This window comes from Octodon degus, unplaced genomic scaffold, assembly GCF_000260255.1.
Source record: "Octodon degus isolate 3935 unplaced genomic scaffold, OctDeg1.0 scaffold00245, whole genome shotgun sequence".
In the NCBI taxonomy this organism is placed as follows: domain Eukaryota; kingdom Metazoa; phylum Chordata; class Mammalia; order Rodentia; family Octodontidae; genus Octodon; species Octodon degus.
Window position 1 is genome coordinate 2,237,012 of NW_004524821.1, and position 20,757 is coordinate 2,257,768.

General features: G+C 42.7%; 1 protein-coding gene across 10 annotated transcripts in view; it reads right to left on the bottom strand.

The window, feature by feature from the left end:
• Positions 1-424: 424 nt before the first annotated feature.
• Nfyc (nuclear transcription factor Y subunit gamma) overlaps positions 425-20,757 on the bottom strand; it is a 70,911-nt gene continuing 50,578 nt past the window's right edge. For 6 of the 10 annotated variants that reach the window (XM_023706185.1, XM_023706178.1, XM_023706183.1 and 3 more), the window contains 6 exons: positions 18,696-18,791; positions 12,504-12,677; positions 8,508-8,666; positions 5,411-5,518; positions 2,546-2,605; positions 877-1,279 (listed from right to left, as the gene is read on the bottom strand). In XM_023706185.1, the coding sequence (XP_023561953.1) occupies positions 1,160-1,279; positions 2,546-2,605; positions 5,411-5,518; positions 8,508-8,666; positions 12,504-12,677; positions 18,696-18,791 (717 nt within the window). In that variant the 3' untranslated portion in view covers positions 877-1,159. Of the gene's footprint in view, positions 1,280-2,545; positions 2,606-5,410; positions 5,519-8,507; positions 8,667-12,503; positions 12,678-18,695; positions 18,792-20,757 lie in introns of all 10 variants that reach the window. The other 4 variants (XM_004645961.2, XM_004645959.2, XM_004645960.2 and 1 more) reach the window with 3 other exon arrangements.

Consider the following 20,757-nt stretch of genomic DNA (forward strand, 5'->3'; position numbering starts at 1 on the left):
GCCTGGGCTACCCACCCTCTGTGGTAGATGCAATACCTTTGGTAGTCCACATGGCCACTGCAGCAACTCAGACCCACCTTATGACAGGGAAGACCAGAGGGATTTGCCTTGGCCCTTCAGAGGGCCAGTAGTTTTCAGAAGAGATCTGGTCCTAGCTCTCCACCAGGCAGCAATGTGTATGGTGGTCTAGTTAGGTCATGCAGTTGCCCACTCTAAGCAGCATGTGTTCTGAGGAAGCCTGTTTGTTAGACCACCCAAGGGCCTCAGTCTGTATGATATATGTGACAGGGAAGTGCCTTAGTTTTGGACACCCCTCTTCACAAGGGTGCTTTTGCTCCAAACTGAGGACAACCAAATCTTTACAAGTCTTTCATAAGCCAAGTGGCCCATGACATCCCTAGACACAAAAACCAACTCTATAGAGTATCTAAAATGAGATTTATTGCATTTCATGCAGTTTGAAGTCCATGCAGCACAGGAGAGACTAGCACACTTTTAATGTGTTTAAAAATAAAACTAGGAGGGGGCAAAACGCACAAAGTTCTAGTCTCCTTGGGTCCCTGGGAGAGAAGGCTGTGGAATGATCCACTCTTCATGGAGAATGAGTCTATCTCTTAAACACAAGGAATGTTTCAGTGGCTTCTGGGTGCAAAAACAGAGCTCAGGTGAGCAAGGGGGTGGGAAAGAGAACTAGTGAGGAAGAAGCTAACACGTTCACCAGTTCAGTATGAGGGCAGAGAGTGGTGGCAAAATCTTGGGGCAGCACCTATTCTAAGAGCCAGAAAATCCCACACCCCCTAAGAAGATCTCCTCCTAAGTGGTAATAAGAATCAAAATGAAAATGAAGTATTTTTTTAACCACACACTTCAAGGAAATGTTATAAATATGTTATTTAATATTCTCATTTCATAGCAATTGGACACGCAGCTCAACATAATGAATTACTGATTCCTTGGAGGAAAAAAAGAAAACAAAAAATATTGCATCTTTCTGTTGGAGAATCTCGGTCCCCAGGCATGGGATGTAGTGCACCAGTGTCCTAGCCTGCAGGAGGCACTGAAGTCGGCAGGGTCCTCTGGGGAGGGAGACTGTACCCATCGCCTGGGGCTGTATGGCAAAAACTGTGTTGGGTGTCCTTGGCCTTGCCAGCTCAGGCCCTCAGTCGCCGGTCACCTGAGGGGCCTGCCCATCGGAGGGCTGGTTGGCTGATTGGATGAACATGGGCTGGGCGAGGTCCTGGCCCGCAGGCATGGTGACTTGCTGGATCTGGTAGAGCTGCTGTGGGAAATGGAAAGGAGAAAGTGAGGTCACCCCTGGGTGAGGGGCATGCAGGTTCCTATGGGCCTCAAGCTGGTTGGGGACCCTAGATACTTCAGGCACGAACCACTGCAAGGTGTAAGAAGGAGGAGGGGATGTGGTGCTCTGCTGGGGCTGGAAGCAGCAGACACAGGAGGTACCAGCCTGGTGTGAGGGGTTATGTGTGTTGGGTAGAGAGGAGGTACAGGGAGCTGCATTTCCTGAGGCTTTCACTTCTCTGGGCTCTGCCTTTCCCATTAGCTCAGAACGTTGAGCTTGCTACATGCTGTTCCTTGTGACAAACACAAGCAATGTGACCAGTGTGCCAGCAGCTTGGAATTCGGCATTTCCCCAAGCCTCGGCACTCTTCACTGACAGGGGCTGTAGTGATTACCCCCTTTTCTGCTTTCCTTGGCTTACTTGGCTCAAGCTGACACTAAACTGTACCTGCATTTCCTACTTGGGCCCTGTGAAGGAAATGATCTGCTATTAAACATTCACTACAGTCAACCCCATATGAGTGAAGAAGTTCCCACAGCCCTTGATAAGATTAGCGCCTCTTGCTTCTTCATTTCTTAGGGGCTCCCAAAAGAAACATAGTTAGGACCCCCACCCATAGGAGCCCTGGTGTGAAAGCTGGACACCTAGTACCAGCAGAAGTCAGAGAGGGGTCCCAAGGCTAGCTCTTCTCCCTTTTGTGCCGCAAAGAACAAAAGTTTGGACATATCATCCTCTAAGTCCCAGTATTCTGAGGGAAAAACAGCAAGAAAAGGAAAGATCCTTTCCTTGTATGCATTTAGAACTACTGAACTCCAGGTACCCAGAGACCATGAAAGGTCACAGATTATCTGCACTTCACTAACACTGTATGTACTATTACAAAGCATGATGGCTTAAGGAAAAAAAAATTCTAGAAGGGGAAACAGGAAACTTGTATTCTAATTTGGCTTTGGCATAAACAGCTGATTGAACATGTACAAGGCACTTCGTACCTCTAGGACTTAGTTATCTCATTTGTAGAATGTCAATTTGGGCTAGATAATGTATAAGATTATTTTAGCTCCCATGTGTCTATAAAATCTAAAGGATGTGTGCCTTGACTTAAAAACTGTGCTTTTTAAAACAAGTTTTATTCATTGTCAGTAGAGGGTAGGACAGTTGCTCTAACCATCCAAGCCCATACCCCACCTGTGACCTTGTTCCTCCCAACTACCTGCTCTGTGCCCCTGCTCAAATTGGGTATTTTACCTGTCCATCCGTGAACTGGCTGAACTGCTGCTGTCCTTGCTGGACTTCTGTCTGTGTGATCTGTGGGATGTAAAATGGCAGAGTAGGCACATCAGCTGCAGGGTCTGCTTTATTGGCTTTCTACCCACAAAGTCCAAATGAGACAATGACTATAAAGTACCCAGAAGAGAGAACAAGTGCTCAATGAGGGTTGGAAATTAATGCCCTTGCCCCTATCTCCTAGTCCTGATGATTACCCGAAGAGTTGGTGGCACACAGCACACAAAGAACCCTGGAGCATGAATGATACAACTGTTAGACCCATACCTCTTAACATACCCCTCCCTCTTCCTCCTGCAACCACCCTTTCACCTCAAGGAGAATACCTCAACTCTGTTTTCACAAGAGCAGGTATAACATTATGGTTTTAGGTAGAAGCCCTAAGAGTTGGTCTTTCAGCCAATGAAGGTAGATTTTAAAATGCTGGGCAAAAGTGGTGAGTGGTCCCTTTCATCTTAAGTGAGATCCAAACCAAACTTATTAAGACCTGAGTGGATTATGAAACACCCTGGCAAGCACTGGCCTTGGCCCTGGCAGTCCTCATGGCAAACCTATGAAGTACTTTTTCTGAGAGAGGCAACTTGCACCCTCTGTGCCCAGGGATGTGAGGAAGAGGGGGAAGGGATGGGAGGAAGAGGGGGAAGGGATGGGGCAGGGGCTGCAACAAGAAAACCATCTATCACATGCACTTAAAATCAAATTTGAGGATTTTAAAATAAATCTACTGGGCTGGTGAGATGGCTCAGTGGTCTAAAGCACCTACTTGGAACAAGCTTAGTAAACCACAGGGACCACGGTTCAATCCCCCAGCACCACATGCCAGCCTGCCCCGCCCCCTGGTGGGCTGAGCTGGCCACACACACACACACACACACACACACAGACACACACATAATAAATAAATAAATGTAAAAAATAAAATAAATCTACTGCCATATAAATTGCAACATATACTGATAACTGCTGGGAATAGCTCGATAAACTATGAAGACAACCAGGACCTGTACATGTGTGTCTAACGAACATCTAACTACCAATGGTCTCTGTACCAGCTCCAGGGATACTCACAGCCAACCTGCAAGGTAAGGCCTGTGATCTCGAGTGTCTTCCTGATAGCTAAAAATAAGCCCTGTAGGCCTACCTACAAGGCTATAAGGAGCAAGAAAGGGCACAGGTGACAAAGGGCTTCATACTACTGTTCCTCATTTTCGGCCCTTGTTCCATGGGCCTGTAAGACACTTGAAGGCAGGAGCTATGTTCTGTCTTTAAACATCCAGTGCAAAAAAATATTCAAGAAATGTTTTCAGAATAAACAAGCCTGAGGCAAACAGAAAAATTCTCCTTATAGATAAAAAGATTACTGTGTGTGTAGCCAGCAGCAATGACATTCACAGCAGCAGAGAAGAAAGTCTCATTTACCTTTAAATCACACATGTGCTATTTGTTTGAGATCCATTCAACATTTATTGAGCACCTTCTAAAGGGCAGGTTGAGTCACGTGTGGTGGCACACATCTGTAATCCCAGTACTTGGGAAGCTGAAGCAGGAGACAAGTTCAAGACTAGCCTGGGTTACAAAGTGAGCTCAAGGCCAGCCTGAACTGCATAGTAAGATCCTGTCTCCAAAAAATAAAAAAATAAAGAAAAAGCAAAAAGTACGCAAGCAGGTTGTCACAATTATGTGTTGTGGCTTATCCCCCTTTTCTCCTCAAATCTTATTTTCTGGGTTTAGTTCTGTTCCTCTAAGTAAACTCTGAGAAACCAAAAACCTATCTAATTTCTTCCTATTCCCATGCCATAAAAAGCTTTTGGGATCTCAGGAAGAATCTTACAAGGTTTGGGGGAAAATTTTTTTTGGAGACAGAGTTTTGCGTTGTAATTCAGGCTGGCCTTAAACTCACTATATGGCCCAGGCAGTCCTTGAACTTGCAGCAATTCTTCTGCTTCAGATGGGATTACAGGCATACATTGTTATGTCTAGCTAAAAACAATTTTCAAAGGGAAAGGGACTCAAGAGTGTGCCTACTTTTAAATGTGATTCAGTGTCACTGAGCCCAAAAGAAAGTATTAAAAAGCCCACATCCATAGATGAGCAGAGAGTGAGGAAGAAAAGGGCCCTTTAATGATTCCAAAGACTATGTGGAATTCAGAACCCTTACTTTTGGCTCATTCCTCACATTTTCCCAAATGAGATCTTTGGAGACCTACTTTACCATCTCAGCTCTTGTCACCATTGTCAATAGATACATCACCAGAAATGCAACTGGGCCAGACAGATCCAGCTCTTAAACGATTGCTGCTTTTTTTGGGTCTGAAGCAAAAGAATCCATTACATGTCTCCCCTTGTTTAGAATCCCCCAAGCTCCTTAAAGGATGTCCATGTTGCTCAACCCTCCAAGGCTGGCGGTAGCCTCTTTGGCTCTGTGACACACAGCCTTCAATAGTGTAGGGCAGAGGAGGAAATAAGGAGGGGAAGGTTCTGGCCAGAAATGTATGCAGAGGTAAATTAAGACTGAAGCTTTCCGGAGGGAACAGAAAGCGCCAGAACACAGCTGCCACTCAGATTTAAAGATGGAAATACAGTCTGAGGACTAAGCGTCCTCCAGCCTCACATGCATGTGTACCCACCAGGCTTCCTTTGGTGCTTAACAATAAAATCTACGAGACATACTTTATTTCAAATCCAGTCTTCCAATTACCCCCATTTTGGGCAGTGGAACACACTGGGGTGTACTCCTTGCTAAAGGATGAGGTGGCAACAGTTGTGTCTTGAAGTCCTCCTTTCCCACCAGAAGCCAGCCAGCTGCTGCTCATCTCCGGTACGTACCTGCTGGGCGTTGGCGGCAAGTGTCTGGATCTGTCCCTGCACAACCTGGGTGCCTGATACAGGCTGGGCTAAGCGTATATACTGCAGCTGGCCAGCATTCAACTGCACCTGTGTCGGGGCAGACACAAAGAGAGCACAGGAGGCTGAGTTCCACCTCACACAGGCAGCTTCCCATGGCCAGACACACCGAATGCCCTCTACCTCTCAAGCTCCCAAAGAAAAATCTTTGTAAACAGAGGCCAAAATAAGCAACATAATAACGCCCTCACGCATAAGTCACACAATACAAGTGTATGCTCCCCAAATGGACCTGGGAAAGAAACTCTCAGAATATCTTCTCATAACATGTGGGGCTCTTCTTCCTCCATCTCCACACTTTCCAAGATTGTGCAGGATCCCAGTTCTGCCAAGAACCCAAAGCAGATAGCTACCATGCTGCATCACAGCCCTTGTACTGCTCAACTCTATGCCATGCACCTTGGAGAAAGTTTGGTCTGTTTTTATCTTTGGCCCCACGAGCCAGGACCAATGAGGGCTGTGGAGCCTTGAGGATCCTTGGTGTGCAGCACTAGCGTTTGACCAAGCACGTCCCATGGGAAAGCAGAATCAATAAACCTTTCACAGAAAAACCTCATCATGGGAAACCAAAGCTACAAAAGTGCCCTTAAACTACCTCATGCTTATGAATGTCTCAGATAATACAATAATACCACTGACTGCATTTAATTGTGTGCTAAAAGCCTTAACTTGGGCTCTTAATGCTCCAGTGTGCCACGAAAGTATTAGTGCTTGAGCTGAGGCTAAATGGAGCACAGAGGCAATTACAGTGTGAGGAATTACAGCTTACCAGACAGTGGCACTAGAGGATGGATGGCAGACAGTCACACCTGTGACTCAGGGCTGAAAGGTTCTGGGGGCCCAGAAAACAGCTTCTTACTGCCCAGCCTTCCTATGTAAGCTTCTCTTCAGGCTTATAGGCTAGGAGAAGCTTCTTCAGGCTAAGAGGCAAGTTATGCCTGCTCAACCTACAGCAAACCATATCCTGGCCATGAAGCACTATCTTCATCACACAAGGAGGAGGACATCGAAGGGATGAAGCTGCATGCCTGGATACAGTGGTAAGGCAAACACTTCCCTGAAACTTCCGGCCATAAAAGGTCCAAATCACTGAGAAAAACTATGAAATTCTTGGCAGAACATTCCAGAAGTGTTTGCGGGAGGCAACACACAGGAATATAAAATCTAAACCCATTAAGAATCTGGTTCCAAGGAAATAGGACAAGAATACTACAACCCATAGTTGTAGTCATTTCTTTACTGAGACTATGCCAAGAGGAACTGCTGGAAAGTTGCAGCAACAAGCCTAAATTTCCAACCAAATCCTACAGTGCAGTTTGTGGGCTATAACATTAAGTTCCTATTGGGAACTAAGGCAGTTAGGTATATAGGCTTGTGAAATCTCATCTGTTGAGACAGACAATGGCTGGTTCCAGGAATCACCAGACCTCCAGCCCAGGGTCCCAGGATGAAAGACTAAAGTCTTGTCCCAGGAGTGAGGGAATTTAAAACTTTCTAGCCTGGAAGAACTCTTTGCAGAAACCCCAGGCATGGTGGTGCACGCCTGTAATTCCAGCACTTGAGAGACTGAGGCGGGAGGATTGTTGCAAATTCAAGACCTGCCTGGGCAACAAAGTGAGCTCAAGGCCAGCTTGAACAGCATAGTGAGACCTTGTCTCAAAAAGATTAAAAACAAAAAACAAAAAAACAGAAATCCCAATGTGATGGAAAAGCCACAAGCCAAATGGTTCTATGCATTTCAGAGACAGAAGTGAGCTTTTCTTTTTAGGTTTAAGTCAAGTCATTTGGTGACCATCTATCCCTTAATTCTCCAAGACAGCAGATTTGATGCTCCTCATAGCCTAAACTTAGTTACAGAACAAATAAGCCTACCCACTGGCTTCAAAAGGGAAATAAAGTCTCTGTCCTGAAGGTTATCCCTATTATAAGCACTCTGCTGAGTAGCTGAAGGTCAAAAAATGCAGGCTCCTGAGCAGATACTGAGAGTAGTGAGCATGAGGTTGTAGATTCTGTAACAAATCTTCTGGATTAAATTTTGTGCCTCAAAGTTAAGTTACTCAAGGCAGGGACTCTTCTTTGGCTTTGACGACCTTGCTTTGGTATCTTCATGTGAAAAAGCAACAATCATTCAAGTCAGAGGTCTTGGGGTTGGTGGGTGAAACAATCAGGCAAAGGACAGCCAAGTCACTTGGAACTGGTGCCAAGTGTACAACAAAAAGAGACATATAGACACCACTTTCCTTAGCTTTTCTTGACCCATTACTCTAAAACTAAAGAGCAAGAAAAGAACCTAAAACAGAGCTGAAGATAATTTTTGAGCTTTTTTCAAAGAAAATGGGCAGACAAATACAAGTGAATTTCTATGAGTGTACATTTCAAAGGACAGCCCCATGCCACTCATTTTCCAGCTTTTTGTGAGAAAATGACCAAAAATGTTAAGTTGCAAGTGTCAAGATGATGATTTTTTCTAATAAAACTCAAGTTTAAGTAAAAAACTAACAAATCTAAGAAATGAAATCTCTCAAGCCACACAGGAAGTAGCAGCAGAGTGAAGGAATGAATAAGTGAAATGAAAGCCAAAAATATTCTTTGTAGAATGCTACACTGAGAACCGACTCATAACATGCAACTAGTGTATTTATGCCCTTCTCTTGTACACCTTCCTTTTATTCTCTGCTAATCAGAAGACAGGGCTGCCTCGTGGGGCCTTGCAACTAGAGAGCGGCTTCAATGACTGCTCTGCATAGGTGGAGTGAAGGCAAGTTGAGAGAAGCTGCCCAAATGTCTCTACTGCAGTGGGGAAGCTGAATCAGAATTAAAAGCAAAGTGAATAAAGCAACAAGGTGGAGAGGGCATAGTGGGAATAGAGGTTAAAAACAAAAGAAACACATGTGCACACATACACACATGCATACACATGGAAATGAATGGTAGGTATAACATGATACATAAAATCTTGAGGAATTTCCTATTATGAGCTGAGAAGGTAGATAGCTATGCAACCCGGGGGAAGACTTACTGGGATCTGCTGGATCTCTCCCGTGTTAGTGATGATCTGCTGCATCACCTGCATGGTCTGTCCAGTGCCACTCTGGGCCTGCTGGGCTTGACCCTGTGGCTGGGCCTGGACAATCTGCACCTGCTGACCTTCTCCAACCTGCATCGTCACGGGTGTGGTCTGAAAGGAAGAGTCAAGAGAAAACTGTTTAAGCTCTACCTGAAACTGTATGACTACCAAGAGGTTAAAGCTGGGAAGTTATTATCTTCTTCTTTAATTCCTAAAAATCTCAACACTAGTGAGAATGCTTCACCCAGAGTCTTCTTGGTAACAAGAGCATTTTTACAGTTACTCTCTGAAATGACCTCGGAAAGCCAATGACCTCGGAAAGCCTATGACCCAATTTTTGGGCTCATAGTGCAGAATACTTGCTTGAGCCCTAAACATAAAATTTATACTTCAATATTCCAACTTTTCACAGCTCCTCTGATGACAGTAAGGCCTATATGGCACAGAAAATTTAAAAGTAACCATGATGCCTCATAAAAAGTAATCATAACAGTGTACGTAGAAAATGGTTAAGCCTGGAGGGGCTGGGGAGATGGCTCAGTGGTCTAAAGCACCTACTTGGAACAAGCTTGGCAAACACAGGGACCGCGGTTCAATCCCCCAGCACCACATGCCAGCCAACCCCGCCCCCTGGTGGGCTGAGCTGGCCACACACACACACAATAAATAAATTAAAAAAAAATTAAAAAAAAAAAAAAAGAAAAAGAAAATGGTCAAGCCTGGAGCATGTGAATTCTGATGAATTTAAAGGGAGGGGGAAAAAAGGAAAAGGAGATCTTTTATGAATTTACTAAGGTCAGGAACCTGGACTCCTTCTTAGCCATACAAGACACTGCAAGGAAGATAAGACATATGGGCTCACCTGTAAGGCTGGGCCTAATACACACTGGCTTTTTATACCCATCCAAGGAGCAGACCAACATTTTTGTTTTTTTTTAAGAACTGGGGATTGAACTCAGGCCCTTGCGTGCAAGCACTTATTCTACTGAGCTATACCCCTCCTCCTTTTTTTTGCAGACCAACATTTGCCCATACTAGCCAAACAGCTGCTTGGGGTCATACCCTGGCATCCCCACAGGAGAAGTAAACATTGTTAAGACCTGACTCTTAACAGAGCCTACCTCTTTTTTTTTTTTTTTTGGTGGAACCAGGGATTGAACTCAGGCCCCTGCGCTTAGCACGCAAGCGCTTATTTCATTGAGCCATCTCCCCTACCCCCAGAGCCTAACTTTGATTAATAGAATAAAGCAAAAGCTTTAATTTTCTTAAATCTGGTAATCTCAGATTTAAGAAGTATCAGTCTAATATATATGACTTGGCAGACAGTGTTTTCATATACTGAATGGCATGCACTCCTATGATGCTTATTCTCTTGTGAGATAACCTGAACTGTCAAGTGCCAATCACGCCTTCGTCTCTCAAAATGTTACCCCTTGGTGCACCCTTTACAGATTACTCAGACAACAGCTTATCTGCTGGCAGTGGACAGAGGTGAATCAAACTATACTAATACTTCCACTCCCAAGGCTTTTCACACCCACTTTGATTTGGAAATGGTCTCTCCCCAGTGTGAACCAAGAATCATATCAGTAAGACAACTCTGAGTCTCGATGAACCACAGACTTCAGCTGAGGCTGCTAATTTCAATGTTCTTAATTTTTTTTTTTTAAGATTTATTTATTTGGCACAGGGTCTTCCTTGCAGCTCAGACGCAGTGTAATCTTTTTTTTTTTTTTTTTTTTTTGTACTGGGGATTGAACTCAGGACCTTGCACTTGCCAGGCAGGCACTTAAGCCACTGAACTATATCCCTGGCCTTCAGACTCGTAGTGATCCTTCTATCTCAACCTGCCCAATGCTGAAATTACAGGCGTGCACCACCATGCCTGGTTTCAGTGGCCAGCATGGTGTGCCGGGAGTTTCGGAGCCGGCATGTACCGTGCTTGTCAAGTAGGCACTTAACCCACTGAGCTAGCTCCTTGGCCCCAATGTTCTTAATTTTGACTGCACAAGTCTACTAGATATTAAGCATGTAAAGTTACAAGCAAAGGAGATGCATTCTGGGAAGTACAGATGAGATTTAAGGGATTATCAGGTAGAGAAGTTACAGTAAACTGGAGGGGGATAGGAAAAAAAAAAAGATGACAGAGTACTCAGTAAAAGTATCTGTGATGTTAGGACAACAAACATCTCCTTCATTTTCAAACCAAAATCTACAACTCAGCCTCCCCAAAATTCCAGAAGTTCACAACTTATAAAAAGTACAGGTTTTACTCTAGCAAATTATGCATTTCTCCCAACTTTGCTTTACTATATATTCAGTCCTGCAAAGGGACATTTGTACTCAATGTGAACTAGCCATTCCTGCAGGTCCAGGGAGGTGTGTGACCCTGCACAAGGCCACCCTGAAGCAGCAGGACATTAAAACAACAGCTGGGAGGGACAAATTTCACCATCTTCACAAGCCTTATCAGTTCCAGGCCAAGCAGGTCTGGCTTGGCAGAGAAGACAGATGAAATTCTTGCTGACTCAAAAGCAAGTACGCTGCCAACTCATCACTGTACTGTATCAACCCAATTTTCCCAAGAGGATTCCTAAGATATTTCTATATCATTTCAGGAAAATGAGGGCTTCTGTGAGCATGGCAGCTGCCAAATTATGCCTGGTATGCCCTGCTGTCAGGGTACAATGGCCATAAGCTCCTTGGGATCATCAGCCAATCAGGGTCAGCCCTTGGCAGACTGCTTTGATGTTCACGCTATAAAGGGATAAAGTCTTTGGCAGGTACACAGCAGGCATGAAGTCCACTGCAGAGGCACAAGCATGAGCCAGAGAAGATTCCTCAGGCAGCATGGTGCAGTGAGTGCCTTGAGGCAGGGACTGGCTGCAAACATCTTTGAACCTCTCCTGCCTAGCACAATATCTAACACAGAGCAAGCACTCATTAAATTGCGTATATACATAAATGAGTGGGGAATAAATCACAAATTCATAATTAATATTTAAATACATCTGTTTTCTTCCAGGCAAACCTAGTTCCTTACCAGAGTACATAAGACTTTCCTCATGTGCTCCCTGGACTTGCCTACATGGCTCCCTGCATTATTTTTGCTTGTGCTGGGCCCTCTCCTAGCAACACCAATCTGTTCTTCTTTAGATGTGTTCCCATAGTATTTGGCACACAATTCTAAGCATATTTTATGCTTTCTGCATGGTAGTAATAGCTTAACATTTGTGGCTCCAGCTAGATTATGAATTCCTTGAAATCAGGACCGTTCAGTCATGTTTATAGCCTCAATACCTATCAAAAGACTTTACTTACAGAAGATGCTTACTGTATGATAAATACATTAACCACTGACAGATTTTGGATTCAGAGACCACAGTAGCAGGTCTTCTATAGTCTTTCACACTCCCAGTAGACAGTATGGTTCTCAACAATACTATGGGGGGTAAAAAGAATCCTCGATTAACTATTACTAAAAGAGGTTACCTGACACAAATTTGGCAGAGCAGAGAAATGCCAGAGATAAGAGAGGAGAGCATACAAGTTGGCAGTGATGCCTGATCTCCCTACTTAGGGAATAAATTTTATTTCTGCACCGACATGCAATAGGTATAAAGTCCACAGAAAAGGCATTTTATAGAGAGCCTACAACTCTTCATGGACCCATCAGAGAGATTATTTTTCCTTCCAAAATTTGTGAGCTCACTTGGATCTTGAAAATCACCTTGTCCATGGCATGGTCCTCATCTGACCATGGATAAAAATGGAGCCCAGAGACTGCCAGTGCCTCTGAGGCTGCATCTGGAGAAGAGCTCAGGGCTACAGACTTTAAATCCAGTCCTCTCTAATGATGTGGCTGCCACCTGGCCCCAGCGGAGCTCTGCCTACCTAGGCTTAAGAGGAACTGTCTTGCAGGGCAGATGCCCAAAGCAGCTCACACACCTGGCCCTGCTGAGGCTGTGCGATGATGATCTGCCCAGGCTGGATGGTGGTTGTGGAGCTGGTGGTCTGCTGGCCTTGCTGCTGCCCCTGGACCTGGACTGCAGTGGGCTGCTGAGCTAGTGTGAAGTAATACTGGACGGGCTCGGCAGGAGTCACAGACTGGCGCACCTCCTCCTGTGGGGTGGAAGGAGAGGCAGGTAAGATGAAAGAACCGACTCAGCAACTGCCACAGTGAATTTCCACTCTCCCCACACAGGCTATGTGCAGTTGCCTGCTCTGCTGAATGCTGAGCTCTCCACATTTGAAGCCAAAAGAAAGTGGAATTCGAAGAGACCAGTTGTGCTAAATCAAACTAAAAATAACAGATTCTATAGGCTTCACAAAATATACAGCCAATTTTCTGAAGTACTGAGTAATCATCCACTGCGTGATGAGCTGCAAATGGGCAAATAATTACCATAACTAAATACCCCCGCGCCAGCAGCACTTGTCAGTAACTGCTGTCATGGCCTGTGACTGAGAACACTGCTAATTGCTAGCACTGGAAAGTCGCTATCCAAACATCATGCTCTTCAGGCTGGGCCCCATCTCCCAAATAGACAGCATTCTTTTTACTTTGTTCCCACCCACTCACCCACTCTGGGAGACAGTGGAGCAAAGGGAACCACAGGATATTTCCTGAGCTAGAATTTCAGGCTCAGATGTCAGGTTCAAGAGCACTGGTAGGCAAGTTGCTCAGCTTTTCACAAGTCATAGATTGCATGTCTATCCAGTGTCACGTCTGGTTCTGATTGTACTTATAAACAGAAGGGCAACCCAGGGGGCCTGATGGACAGCTCTCCACTGGGGTGCTGCCTTAGCTGACTAAAGTCACATTTTGTCCGATTTGTCCAGTGAAGAGACTGTTCCTTCTTCAGCTGACGTTTTCCATGGCAGAAGGAGTAAACAACCCTCTCCCAGCCACCTTGAACTCACAGCTGAGAGTGTAGGATGTTTACACACACTACAACATGGTTATGGCTTATAGGTTCTGTACTTGGTCGGCTCTGGACCACTCACAGAGACTGGCATCTGATCCGGAGTGACCTGTGGGACTCAATGCTCCTGCCTGGGACAACAAAACATGCAACCTTTGGGACAAAAATAACAAAATGTATAACTATGTGGGCTGGCTGAGTAAAAATATTAGCTAAATTTATTCATTTCCTTGTTCTGAGTTAAGTTTTCCAGGTTTCAGAAAACAAGGGCTCTTTGAGAATCAGTGAACCTGTGGGCTGTCTAAAGGCTCCCCAGAGAGGAGCTTCTACAAAGTTAGAATTGACTTCATTCCCTCAGCAAGGTGGGTACCAGAAATGTGCTTCCATAATGACCTGTTCTTGTAACTGCATGTCAAATTTAGCCTGTTCTGCTAAAGTCTATGAGGGCAAATAATACCTTTCTCTATCTCCCCATTATCCCCACCATTCCCATGCAGGCACTAAGTAAATACTAGGTGAATGATGAGTAGATATACATACATAAAACACACAGAGGCAGAAAGTGCTTTTCTGAATTCAAGTTGGTGGTATGACACATTCCCTTGCCCCCTCCCCCCGCGACCTCCAGGGGGACAGAAGAGTCCCTTTTGCTATAAAGACTGTGTGGCCATAACATGTAGAAACATGGTGTCCCTTGTAGCACAGGGCTGACTATTCTTTTCCTTGCCTGTAAGTGGGGTACTAGAAGTATGACTGCAGATACCGTCTCTGAAACACTTGGGTCTCGGCATACCAAGGTTCCTTGCGGCTCATGAATCCAGACGACGGGGATATTCATCACCTGGGTATCTAAGCAAGTCCTTAAACATAAACTAAACAGTTTCTTATATTCTATGCCTCAGACTCAGTTTTAAATCTCAATATGAACATGCTGTAGTAGAAGAAATGGGAGATTCCTTTTATTTTCATTAGGTCTCAATTTCTAGAACAACTTAATGACAATGCCAGATCCATTTCAACCCTACCTTTTCATCATTATAAAAAAAGGTCATGCTGGCAACAAAGTCTTGGCTATCACAGGGATAAAACACTGACACTCCTTTAAGCCATGAAACGGAGGCCAACTGCTCTTTTCAAAACTGCTGAAATATTATTCTTTTGGGTTCAGTAGCAAAATATTTCCATCAGCACACTCCACAAATGGACTTCTCTTCCACCCTATGGGTCATGATTTCACCTGAGTCTACAGGGTGGATTTCAAAGAAATAGCTATAGCTCAGTCCCACAAGTGACACCTGGCCACCAGTAATTGTCATGGTCATTATGCATGTCCACAACACACTAGAACTTCGTGCGATATCCTATCCTCAAACTGTTAGAAGTGCTAGTCATTTACTTGCCATTCCAGTATTTATCTTATATTTTACTCTTAGTACTTCTTTGCTATCATGAAAACTTTTTCTTAGTTCAATTGTTTTGAAACATTTAATTTTTAATTAATTAGTATTTAATTTTCTGAATATTGCTTAATCTTAGTTTTTGTTCTAAGATTTATACTATATCTTTGACTTACATTTTATTTAAAAGACATTGTATGATATCTTCTAGTAATAGAAACTTTAAAAAGTATATTTCCATTTTCTGTTGACTTTATATTACTTCTTCCCTGTCTTTTGTACACACATACACACACATATGGGGAAAAAAAATACATGTATAACCCAACATAAGATTGGTACTGTTTCATAGAAATCTGCAGTGACCTTCAAATAAGGGTTCATCTAATATATCTTTTATATAGTCCTGCATAACTATCATATCGAGAGCTCTTTATTGTTCATCCAGGAGCATACTGCAACTTCTCTTGCCTTTTGAATTATGCTCTTTGTTATTTCCTATATGCTACTTCTGGAGGTATTCAAATATTTCAAGTTTGTATAATTAGAAAATCTTACTTTTAGTTTTCAAAGGTATGTTTGCTAAGTATAAAATTCAAAGAGAACAGATCTTTTCTTTCAGTCCTTTAATTAATCTAGTTTCTTACACCCTTGGTCCTTTTTTTCTTTCTAACGTGGAATACGCTATTTAATTTTGTTTTTCCACAGCTAATATTTTTATGTATATGCTTTAATGATTTTTTTCTTTACAAGAAGTTTTGGACAATTTCATTTTTGTGCATCTTGGTATGATTTTAAATGTCTTTGCAAAAGGTTCATTTTTTCTTGGAAATGTGGTATTATAAGTTGAACTAAATTCAGAAATTTTAAATCTTTTTTAAAAAATGCTTGAAACTATTGTTTGAAGCAAGGTACAATTCCCCTATGATGAATGCTATCACTATGTATATATATAATGTACCAATAAAAAAATTCAAGGAAAAAAAAAAACCTGCTGAAATAGGTTCAATGTACTTTCCACTAAAGCCCCCCCCCATTGTATCTAATTAAAAACATAAATTATAAATCCAGAGCTAACTTGGAAGTTCTTGGGTGATGAAAAGATACTGTATAGTGGATCAAAAGCCTCAGCAGCTCACAGGAAGTCAGGTGACATTGAAAAGACTGGCATTTACCAGCCTTAACCTGTGATTGTCTATCTATAGCTATCCCTGGCAACAACTAATCTAGCATTGAACGTGGTCTACCAGACAAAAAGCAAACCCTTTACTTCTTCTAGAAGCCAATATCCTTTGCCAAACATTGTGACAGCAGGTAGAGAGCTTCTCCTATTTTTCCCATTGCATCCTCTTAGATGCTTAATGAACTAGGTAGAGTCCAGGACACAGCAGGTTTCAAGGAAAGGGGCCTAGGTTTGTGTGTTGTGAGAAAAAGGCATGATTGTTCTCAAAGCACTGGGACAAAGGAGGAAAATCTAAGGTTCTGCATTATGAAGACTTATTATTCTACCAATGGAGGTCAAGTCAGCAAGGGAATGATTAAGCTTGATAAAAGAAATGTGTGAAAAGGTAGTGACATTTCAATGGGCAGGAACTTTCAACTCATAGCTGGGGCAGAGATCAGACCTTGATTACTTTCTATTTTCTGTCTTTACTGCTTCCCTGAAAATTAGTGAGATTTCCAAGCAACTCTGAGAAGTCAGAGGCCTTAGATCCTCAATTCAATATTCTGGCTAGTTCCTACAGTTCAACAGGATTACATGACCCCAAGTCCTAGAACAACCCTCGAATGTCTAGATCAATCCTGAATAGGGAACTTGCTCAACTTTAGGAGTGGCCTCTCCAACCAGAAGGCTTGGTCTTGCAATCTTTGCAGAAGCTGAGCCTGAAAAATGCCAGAGAATGATCAGCATCACATCTCAGGACCTTCAGTACAGTGTTGTGCAGCCAACCCCAGGATGGAAAAAAAGTACATTCACTTTAATAGCAAGAGCAAACTGCTGGCTCCTTCAGAAAGGGTGAGTTTTGGAGAGTAGGCGCTTTTAAAGGACTTCAGGAGGTGCCAGCCAATTTGGAGCTTGGGGAAACTTCGTGTCTACGGAGGATTAAAAATGCTATCTTAGAATTTCAGGCCAGCTTTCAGCAATCTTAACCTTTTAAATGCCAAGCAGCAGCTGTCCCAAATAGGATGCCAATCAATAGCTTGAACACCTACAAAGAACTAAATCCAGGCAGTGAGGAGCTGTTTCAGCTAGCAACTTTAAAAGGAGATGGATCAGAGCATTTTGAGTCTGATACCCCAAGAGAGCCAGAAGCATTGAAAACTATGGAGGAAAAGATAGGACAAGACCCCTTTCTCCAGCTAATCTATCCAGCAGACAGCTCACAGAAAACAAGGAGTTCACACAATGAAAGTGAGCAGGGCCTAATTTCATCATCAAGCTTTCCACCTTGTTTTTAAAGGGAGATTCTGAAGGACACATGGAGGAAAAATTCCAGCAAGGAAAGCAGGTATATTACTGCCCTGAAGGAAGAGAAGTGTACCGAGTTTTTGCTGTCACTTCTCAGAGAGGAGAGAAGTACCCCAAGAGGAGGAAATCAAGCCCATGGGCACAAACCTGCAATGTCTCAAAGCCGAAGCGCAGCTGGGGTCGACCGTGGCAGCCTGCCGCTGTAAACATCCGACTGAAAGCTCCTCTGAACACTTTACAGCTTCCAGTCAAGGATGTTTACAGTAGCAAAGACTGCCCAGGAAAAGAGCCGCAGTGAAGCACACCCTGCTCCAGTATGAAGGCGACACAGGATTTGCTAATCCAAGGCCATCATGCAAGGTGAGAAGGCCAATTAGGCCCACTTGTCCTATACTTTCTCTGACTGGTTATTAATTAATATAGGCCAGCATGGGGAGAACAGGGAGAATGTTTATCACTAGATGATTCTTATTTCTGAGGAAATACACTATGAGATAATGTTAAATTTTATTAACAAAATAAAGCAAGCAGGACAAGGAACAGCTTTGCTCCTGCAAGACTCTGCCACTACTTCCAAAGTGTTTCCACTACACCTAGTAAGTCATGCAAACTGTGCGTAAAACAGTGAACTACAGGACAAGGATCTGTTATATTGTCATTAAGAGATAAATGCACCAAGTGCTAAAAAAAAAAACCTGGTGTTACCCCTGGAAAAGGACAGGCAGAACAAAGGGGCAGGCAGAGTGATTGTCAAGAAAACAGTTTAAGTTGTGGTTCTCAATGTTGGCAGGACACTAGTGCATCTAGGAGTTTAAAAAAATTCTGATACAGGGGCCCCAGCAGCACAGATTCTGATTCAGCTGATGGGGATAGAGCTTGGGATTTATTAAATCCCAATAGGTCTTATGTGCAGCCAGAGCAGTATACACAGTATGATACAGACTAATAAGAGAAAAAAAGTTCACTCACTCCAAATACCACTGTGAACACAGAGAAGCTGTTTCTTAAAATCTGAAATCTATAACTCATGAAGAATGTTTTCTCATTCCAGATGAAGAACTCTGCTAACACTTTCTAAAAAACTCTGAAATGTATTTCATTATACTGTTCATAACTGAAGTCTTTTTCATTTTGTCTGTTTCCACTGAAATACCACCTCAGAGGCACTGAGTTAAAAGTATCCATAGATGAATGAGAGAAGACAATGCTAGGGATGACTGTGGACTAGAGAAGAGGAACAACAGGAGTAGCAAATGCTTTGTGTGCAGAGAGGGAGGAGCATATCATCAGCCTTGGCAGTGTACCAAGGCTCTGCAGCCAGCAGTGTGACCACGCCTCCCCTGCTCACCTGACGCTTTGGAGGTTTCAGTTCATCTCTTGGAACAATATCGATGAGAAAGTCAAACTGATCAAATTTTGTTATTGCCATAGCGATATCATTCCTCTGTAACAAAGAAAAACAAAGTGAAAAATTTGCCTTGGGAGAAACTAGTTTTCCTGGCTTTTATACCCTCCAAGGAAGAAATGGAAATGACTTTTAAGCTGAAGTAAATAACCCACAGCCACATCCACAGCTGAAAACAGCAGAGCCAAACCCATGAACTTCAAATGAACAAATCTGGTGGTGGAAAAAAATAAATAGAAAAAGATACAGGTAGATCATGCTCTAAAATGGGACACTGGAGCTTCCAATCACTGCTTTTCTTTCCTCTGAGGCTCATAGTCTTCCACACAACTGGCGAAGTATTATCCTCCACCTATATTAAGACAAACCCAGCAACTGGCAGGTTTAGTCATTCTGTGGTTAGCAAGGGCAGCCTATTATGCAATCTTATAACTTTTTTTACATTGTTAAGTAATATTTTGTTTCTGCCTCACAAGTTGTTATAGACTAGTCATTTTATATATATATTAGGTCCTATAAGATTGTGATTTTTATTTTGGAATTAAAAATTGCAGTGATAAATCTGTGCTTTAAATCTGGTTTTAGCTGAGCATGGTGGTGCACACCTATAATTCCAGCATTTGGGAGGCTGAAGCAAAAGGTGAATTCAAGGTCAGCTGAGGATACATAGTAGGTTCAAGGCTAGTCTGGACTATATAGCAAGACCCTATGTCCAAAATTCAAAACCAAGAAACAAAAAGGTTTAGTGTCATATAAATTTTTTTTTTTAATTTTTGTCCAGGGCTATGATCAAACCCAGGGTGTCATGCATGCTAGCCAAGTACTCTCCCATGGAGCTATCCCCCAGCTGGCTTTTACATGCTTTGCAGTAGAGAATACTGTCCAGGCTGTTTCCAGGTTTATAATCTATCATTTATCCATGTTTATAGGGTGAATTTAGGTAATCTGAGTTTTTACCTATTAAATGTAATCTCCTAAAACATCACTGTATTCATGTACATTGTCCTGAATACTTTTTCCAGTTCTGGGGATTGCACAGTAGCAAGTTCTCCAGCACTGAGCTACATCCTAGTCTCTTAGACTGCTTCCTAAAATTCTAAAACATAAGATCCAAGAGAATTAAAACTCTCTGTTTTTAAAACACATTATCAAATTTTCTTTAGAAAGCTCCATATTATTTACAATGCACCTGGGCACACCTATTTTGCTTTTTTAAAGTAGTTTCATATGGATCATCATTATTCTTTTTTGATAGTGCTTACTATTACAAAATGGTTTATATTAGTTTTGTTTTAATTACTACTAGTAAAATGACCATATTTCCATATATTCATATATATGAATTGTGTTTGTTATCTTTGCTCCTTTAGTAAGGTCATAATGGTAGCCAATTATATTTGAATAAGTTATTAGATAATGACCATCATATTAAATTTATTTTAGTAATTTACTATTGCTTTATTGATAAGAACCAGTTTCAGTAGGGAAAAAGGTCAGAAGAACAAATTATAAAGTTTTTTGAAGAGCTAAGGATTTTTTAAAAATTTTATATATTTGGTACAGGGTCTTACTACACAGCTAGGACTCATAGTGAACTTCCTGTTTCATCCTTCCCAGAGCTGGGATTACATGTGAGTGTCACCATGCCTGGTGTTGGTGGCTGGCTCAGCATGTGGCACCAGGGATCTATCCTGGGATTTTTGCACTTGCCTAGGCAGGCACTTAGACCACTGAGCTATGCACATGGCTTGATCCAAGGATTTTTAATGATCTTTGAAGACCCAATAGTGGACATTCCCTTTTCATTTATCTATCTAGGGCTGGGGAGATAGCTCAGTAGAATAAGCGTGGCAAGTGCAAAGTCCTGAGTTCAATCCCTGGTATCTCAAAAAAAAAAAAAAAAAAATCTACTACTTATCCTGGGGTTGAACCCAAGCCCTCATGTATGCTAAACATGCATTCTTAATACTGAGCTGTGCCCCTAAACATCGTTTTTCATCTTTAA